Genomic DNA, 7,372 nt, shown 5'->3' with positions numbered 1-7,372 from the left:
ACACGACGTTCTCCTTTCAGCAGCACTGGGGGTATGTAAGCGTACTTGGGACTGACTTTCCATCACTTTGACCCTCAGTTAAGTATCCATACCTGCTGCTAGGCAGGTGTGAGTGCTGTCCTCACCAAACGGGGAATTCCTAACAAGCATTTTGCATTCACAAGGCACAGATAAAAATATCTATTTTAATTAGGCCTATGACTTTAGTAGAGAAAGCATTCTTGACTCATATATACTCAGAAGACCTTAAATGATGCACGCTCCCCTTACTCTACACAAGACTGTCTTCCCACCCAAGGTCTGGTACTGCAGAACTCCAAATCTGTTGGCAGGGCCTCCCAGAGCATGTGTTTGTAATCGCTGAAAAGGGCAGTGCACCATCACTATGCATTAGTCTTTCCTGCCAACGGATTAGTTTCCATCAGGGTCTAGTAAAGGCAATCCACTGGCTTGAAACAGAATGACTTCATCCACTGCCTCTCTCTGCTTTGGTTGTTTTCATCCAAAATCCCCTCTGTAGACCAATGGAGATTTTTTTCATAGGTTCATTATCCCTGCCCCCTTACAACTGACAGAGATGAAGTGATAGAGGCAGCAGCTTTTCATCCTATTCAGATCCATCCTGACCTTGGGACTTCGCAGAGGCTAAGTCCACAGCTGGCCTAAAGCGGGGTTATGAAGGTGCTGCTCAACTGCTTCACCTCACTATGTGCTCCAGTCACAGCCCTGCCAGACCACTGGACTGGTCTCAAACATAAACGCAACCCATCTTTCAGCTGTTCCACTTTGGTCTTGCTCTGCCAGTTCCAGCAGTTGGGAAATACAAATTTTCTTTTCTCCTTGACTCGCACTGAGGGAAGAAGGGGGCCCTGTCTTCAGTAGGAAACATTATGGGCTGCTGTTGTTTCTGCAGGCAAACAAATCTTGTTAAAAAACCAAGTGACCAGATGTAATTCTCTTGATTAAAAGCAGCTTAATATTTATAATGATATTTGTAATGTATTTTTTCCGACCGCGTAGTTTTTGCAGTTGAATTGTGAAAGATCAGCAGCTGAGCTCCAGTAGTATTCCTCCTCATTTTGCATGCTGCCTTTGCTGTTTTGCAGAGGTCCTGAATACAAAATGATGCTGCAAGAGTGTGTTTGCTCTACAGCTAGCAAGGCATGAAGTAGTTCTTTCCACAGCTGTGGAATATATCCAGAATATTCATAACAGTGTTGCAGGAGATGTGACTCAACGTGTGACATTTAGTGTGCTATTGTGTGACACCAGATGATTAATGCCCACAGTAAAACACAGCCTGATTTAAAGAAACAAAATTAAATATATTTTTATGATTATAGAAATGATGTGTGAGATCTCTGAGGGAACATCAGCTGCTGCTCCCAAATGCTTCCTATTTGTTGGCTTGTTTTTAACTGCTTTGATTGTTGGCTGGATCTTCCTACCACATAAATCCATTGACACTTTGGCCCAACAAGGCGAGTCAGTGATTTGGACAGTAGCTTGGGGCGCAGTGGATAGCCGCACATCCGTCTCCATCTTGTTTTATGATCAGCAATTTACAGCATCATATTGTTCCAATTTTCAGCCTTAGAAAGACATCACAAGAGTTTAAGAGGGCAGGGGCCTTAACCCACTGCCAAAATAGCAGGATTCTTCCTTCCCTGCCAGAAGAGCATTAGACCAACTGTACTTGTTGGTCACTTGGCATGAGTGTTCCTTTCTCTGTTCCGGCAATGGTGTTTGGGCTACAGGCAAATGGATGGATCAGAGGCCAGTTCTGAGTCCAGTGTGTGCCCTGGCAGTGCTCCAGCTGCATATTGGAGCAAAGACATGTGATTCAAACCACCATCCCTCTGCACCTTCCCCTCCATGGGAAGGAAATGCAGGCATGCAAACCATCAGACCATATCAAAGGCACAGGAGACTCGGGGAAGCCAAAAGAAATACCAGCCTCAGAGCAGAGGCAGAACCACCATCTCTCAGACCTTAGCTGACGAGCTGGTAAGATAGCATTTTCCTGCCTTGCCCCACATGAAGCAAAAAACCCCTGCAAGGTTCTAGGCTAGTTCTGATACTGAGGACAGGAGTAAAGACTGTTTTTATACTCCTCTACCAACTGTGTTGGGGAAAAATGAGCCTTAACTGCCGTCTCTCTGCAGGTTTAGATAGTGTTACACAGCTTAAATCACCAGCAGCATTGCTGCCGGACTAAAAACAGCTTGACACACACAAGCACAATGTTGTCATAGACATCCCTTAGTTTATTAGGAGATTGTGTCTTCCCTGTGTCCGTGCTGAATGTGAACGCACCCACGAAATGAATAATCTACAAGTTGTATTAAAAAAAGGCTGTGTACAGAAACTCTAAAAAACAAGCAAGGCTTCACAGCACTTAAGGAGATACAAATGTTTTCCACTTGAAAACCTTTGTTTATGGATTCGTCAGGATGCATTTCCTGGGGAAATAGCAAAGATTTCGTTCAATCTGCCTTTTTCTTGAATGCTGTTCAGATTATCCTGCTTAGACTGAAGGGTGGAAAATGGGCTGCCAGATGGTTAATGGCCCTTCTGAAAAATGGTGTTCTATGTTGCTTTCTGGAAGTCACTTGTGATGAAACTATCATAATATAATCTCTACTCTTGTTGGTCATAGGAGGAGGCATATTCTAGGCAGGTGTTATGAAGGCTAAAAGAGCTTGAATTAACTTGTCTCAAAGACACTTCTTAGTGTACTGCCAATCAATCTACTTACAGGTTGCTATACGTAGGAAATACATTCAAAGTAATACAGAGGCAGTACATAAGGGAATGGGTTCTGCCAGCTCCCCAAAGGGGGATCGTGGCTCCTGGTCAGGGCCCTTTGTGTTGACTGTGGCTGGTGAGCTTTGCCCGTCATGTTAAACACCAATAACCCTTTATTACCCAGCATTCTCTGCCTTCACATCTACTTACATCTACCTTGTGCATTCTTCGTGCAATGATTGTAGGCAGAGGAATATGCTGCCAGCAGTCTCAAGAAGCCTGAATTAATCTCATTTAACTTCAGAGACCTAAAGACAGGAACCTAGCCAAGCAAGGCTCCCTGAACAGTTACTGAGAAAGGGCAAGCAGCCTTTTTATTTCATTATGGGCATCCTGCACCAAGGAAAAGTACTCCAGTGTCTAAACCGAGCGGCTTAGAGTGGCTTCATTATTTTGTACTGCATTATCTTACAGTTTCATGCAAAGATACTTAGCTTACTGATTATAGTAGTAAAATAGTAACACTATTTGTCATTTCCATAGTTTGTCCACATTTATTGGAGTGCATGCATGTGTGCACACACACAAAATACAACTTCATAAATTCTATGTCTTGCTTTTAGTTTGGGTAGCAACACATTAGAACATTAGAAGCCCATTTCATATTTTCAGATAAGTGGCTTGAAATAATTTTTGCAAATTGGACAAAAATTGAGTTCTTACTAATAACACAAACCCAAGGGTATGTTGGTTCCCACCCAGCTCTTTGTAGTCATGCTTTAGGGTACAGCCAGAGATGAATCTGCACATGGTCCAAAACTAACTGAAACTTAGGCAATCTTTTTTTCTGTGGATGACAAGGGGATTTCAAACAGGCTCCAGCTGACTAATTTAGCTTTTTCTGATGATGCTCTTTGCTGTGGGTGTTTTGGACACCACGATTGTTTGCTTGATTTAAACATTTAAAGTTATGGAACTAGACATTCCTTAAGTTTTGCTCAAGGGTAACTGTACTTTCTCCCTTAGATGGTTTATGCCTACCTTGCTGTAACCATCGTAGCGAAGAGGAAGAACTGGTAGCATCCTTGACTTTCGTAAGCACTCAGTACAAGGCAAGTTATTTTACTCATGGTTCCATGCTTTCTGTCTCCTGTGTGTCATGATCAAAAGGCCAGTACTTTAGAGATCACCTCCTCAGAACATTTTGTTCCACAGACGTACATACATTAAACTTGGAACAACACTGGAAAATAAATGAATTAGAAGTATTCAAGGTTAGCCTGTTCACCTTGCGCCCTATGAAACTGTAGCAGTAAGACTAGTGCTCAAATATTGTTGTAATTTGCAAATAATTTCTGTTTAAAAAATCTGAAGTGAACTTATAAACTGTAGCACATTGTCTGTGATTCCCTTTTTGTTTAGACCAAGGAGAAAATTCTCTAGTGGAAAAATCAGTGGAGACAGGTATGTAAAACAGGCAGCAGCAACATTAAAACCGGCCTCTTTTACCTCTGTGGGTTTCACTGAAGGCGTTAACAGCAGCTTGGTTCTGAGCTGGCAGAAGACTTTTTGACGGTCCTGCTCATGAAAAACGATACACTGTCACTACACACTGGTAATTCCAAGCTGCAGCCTGACCCAAAGAGAATGTTTCCCAGGAGAGACAATGAATTTCAAGACCAGTATTTCTCTTGTAATAAACTTGAGTTATTATATTAATTTGTCAAATTATGCCAGTTTTCTGCCGTTATCTTTAGAAATATGCTCTTTACAGAGTAGATCGACAATTGTAAAAGCCTCAAATAAATAGGCTTTTTGTGTGAGTGTTGGTAACTGGTGAGATTTGGCATTGTCTGGACCATGATCCTTTCAGATCCCAAGGCAAGATGGACCTCTTGATGTCTTTCATTTCCTAGCATGCTTCAACATTTTCCTTTCATTCTGTTCAGGCAATGCTATCAGACAGTTATTGCCTGTAAGCATTCCAGCACTGCAAGTTGCTTGGGTTTAAAACACGACTCTTAACAAATACATGTAAACAGAGTAAAACTGTTAAACTATAATTGGGTCTAAACACTTCTGGTATCATTGAAATCCTTGAAAGAATGGTTGAAGCCCATCTAAACAAATTGCTCTTAAAGAAAAACCAGGATTTTTCCACAGCCAATTCCAATCCCTTAACGAGAGCACAAAGACACAATTTAGACACAATCCAGATTTCCTCTGTATGTTGGTTTTTTTTTTCCCCCATACTTAAAAGCACTTCTACACAATTACAGAATATTTTTTCTGCAGGAATTCTTCCTCAGTTTGCCCAAAAGTACTCTTCCAGAGAGAAGAGATACGCGTTTGTAAGAGTTAGGTAGTAAACCAAGTTGTTATCAGTAAACATAGCTCATATCTGAAACATCATTCATACTGTGACTCAGTGTGGCTGAAAAGACAGAAACTCAGCTGCAAGAAATTCCCCAGCTGCAAGAACAATTCCAATCTTTTTCCTCAGCTGGTTCCTAGTAGACCTAGAATTTTACTACCACTATCTGCCAGATTAGTTTCCAGAACAGGGTCACAAACACATCATTAAGAAAAATATCTTTCGGGCTACTTGATCAGAGTCAGAAGTGGAGAGTGAAAACTTTTGCATACCATGCTTTTTAAGAACAGCTGCCAACATTGTGAGCTTTGCTGTGCTTGGTTTGGAGTTTCACCTATCTGAGAATAAACAGCTGCCTGACTTACAGGCAGAGTTTGGATGCTGCATTTGTAAGGTGTTTTGAAAAGGTCTGAACAATTTCTGAAATACCGAGTGGAGCTGAGATTCACCTGTTGTCTGGATAATACACTTAACTTCACCACCCTTCTCCATTTCCCTCCCTGACAGAGTGACTGAACAAGTCCGACATCCTTCATCCTTCATTAGCCTTACAGCCTTCACTATTGCACTAGCCTTCACTATTGCCTATAAACTGCAATTTAAACTGCATTTTACTACATGACTTTTGTCTATCTTTTTATTCAGATAGCCTAATGCCTAGAGAAACTGGTCTACAACTCAGGCTTCTGATTACTACTGTGAAATGAAAAACATTCACGTGGATGCTGTTCTAAGAGCAGCTCTGTACTCAGAATATCACTTGAGAAGCCCCGGTCACTGGAGGTAACAGCTCTGTACTGCTGTTCACGGGTTTTAACTGTACCAACTATGCTTGTGTATTGCAAATAGTTTCTCATGTGTAACTTTGTTTTATAGCCCTTAACCAATGCCAGCTGGAAGCCAAAGACAAGCAACTGAACCAATTTCCAAAGGTCTCCGGCAAGCAGGCCGAGTCTTCATTCTGTCTGAACCCCTGTAACTACCGCAAACTTGATGCAAAATCCCTGGGGACTGCAGAGCGTTTTACAAGCTAAATTAATCTGCAATTTCTCATCAACTGTGTCAGTAGATGCAAAGTAACTCACAGGGGAAGTGAACTCACTTCTTGCTGGTATTAATGGAGTTACTAAGGTACTGTTTTCCTCCACCCTGGCCCCAGGCTTCGGGGGTAAATCTCTTTCTTATTTTCCACTGTAGGGACAAAAGCAAAGATTGCTTATTAAAAAGGGACAGAAACAACTCAAGGATTAGTTTGTAATCACTGCTTTTGAAGTATGCCTTGTTGGCTTTTTTAGAAAATCCTCACCGGAAAAATACTGCCTCTTCCCCAAGAAGAGAACACCTGACAGTAGTGTACCCTCACTGTGGAAGGGGAGAAGATGCTGGGAGTCTGCTCATGCAGAAATTCTAGTGACTACATGTCAGGCAGCAAGGGAAGGGTAAAATGAGAAGTAAGCAAAAGACAACACCAGAATAATAGGGGTGACATACTTCAACCCAGTTATTTCTCTCATCGTCAAGAAAATGTACTCCTACTGTAGCACTGACACTCTGAAGTAACCACAGTTCAACTGTACTGCTGATCATCCAGATGGGTTGAATAAAACAAACCTTTGCTTTTATTTCACCCCACATCAAGGACACAATACAATCACGCAGGCTATGAACTGGACAAAAAGTTCTCTATGAGCAACAAAATAATCCAGCAATCTGTTAACAATACTGAGAAAAGTTTGCCACACAAAGCAGATTTTCTTTTGTTTCCAGCCCCCCTGACACAATTAATAATCTCAGGCACATGAGTCTAATTATGCTCTCAAACTTGAGCAACTCTCATTGATTTTAGGAAGACCTACATATAGTTGAGTCCCATTCAGGATATTCAGCCTTCCAACACTCCCACGGGATGACCGTCAAGGAGAAAGCACTTCTCAGCTTCTTAGGAGAGAGTGACATCTTGTGGTTTCTTCTTCTGTCCATCATTGAAAAACAAACATCTGCCACAAAAGCTTTGACTAATCTGTTTCTTTGTTTCTGGTATAACACTAAGATCTTATTTGTTTGAGTAATATCATGTACTCGATTCACAGAAACAGATTGTTTGGGTTTTTTTTTAAAGGTCAGTCTAGCTCCCACTAAGTGCAGGTGTTAGTCCTAAACAAGTTTACTTTGCCATCATCAAGGCAAAAGTGGGATCAACTTAGTTAAATAAATCAACCTCTAGTGGCAGCACCACTACTAAAAGGATTT

At 41.5% G+C, this 7,372-nt stretch overlaps 1 protein-coding gene across 1 annotated transcript in view; it reads right to left on the bottom strand.

Annotated features, from left to right (window-relative positions):
• Nucleotides 1-3,803, bottom strand: part of LOC104509449 — a 21,465-nt gene extending 17,662 nt beyond the window's left edge. The window contains exon 1 of the mRNA XM_010151390.1: nt 3,790-3,803. Within this exon, the coding sequence (XP_010149692.1) occupies nt 3,790-3,803 (14 nt within the window). The remainder of the gene's footprint in view (nt 1-3,789) is intronic.
• Nucleotides 3,804-7,372: the final 3,569 nt, after the last annotated feature.

The sequence above is a fragment of the Eurypyga helias genome, unplaced genomic scaffold (genome assembly GCF_000690775.1).
Source record: "Eurypyga helias isolate BGI_N326 unplaced genomic scaffold, ASM69077v1 scaffold10105, whole genome shotgun sequence".
Taxonomy (NCBI): Eukaryota; Metazoa; Chordata; class Aves; order Eurypygiformes; family Eurypygidae; genus Eurypyga; species Eurypyga helias.
Note: the sequence above shows the minus strand (reverse complement) of the source record. Positions and strands in the feature narration are given on the sequence as shown.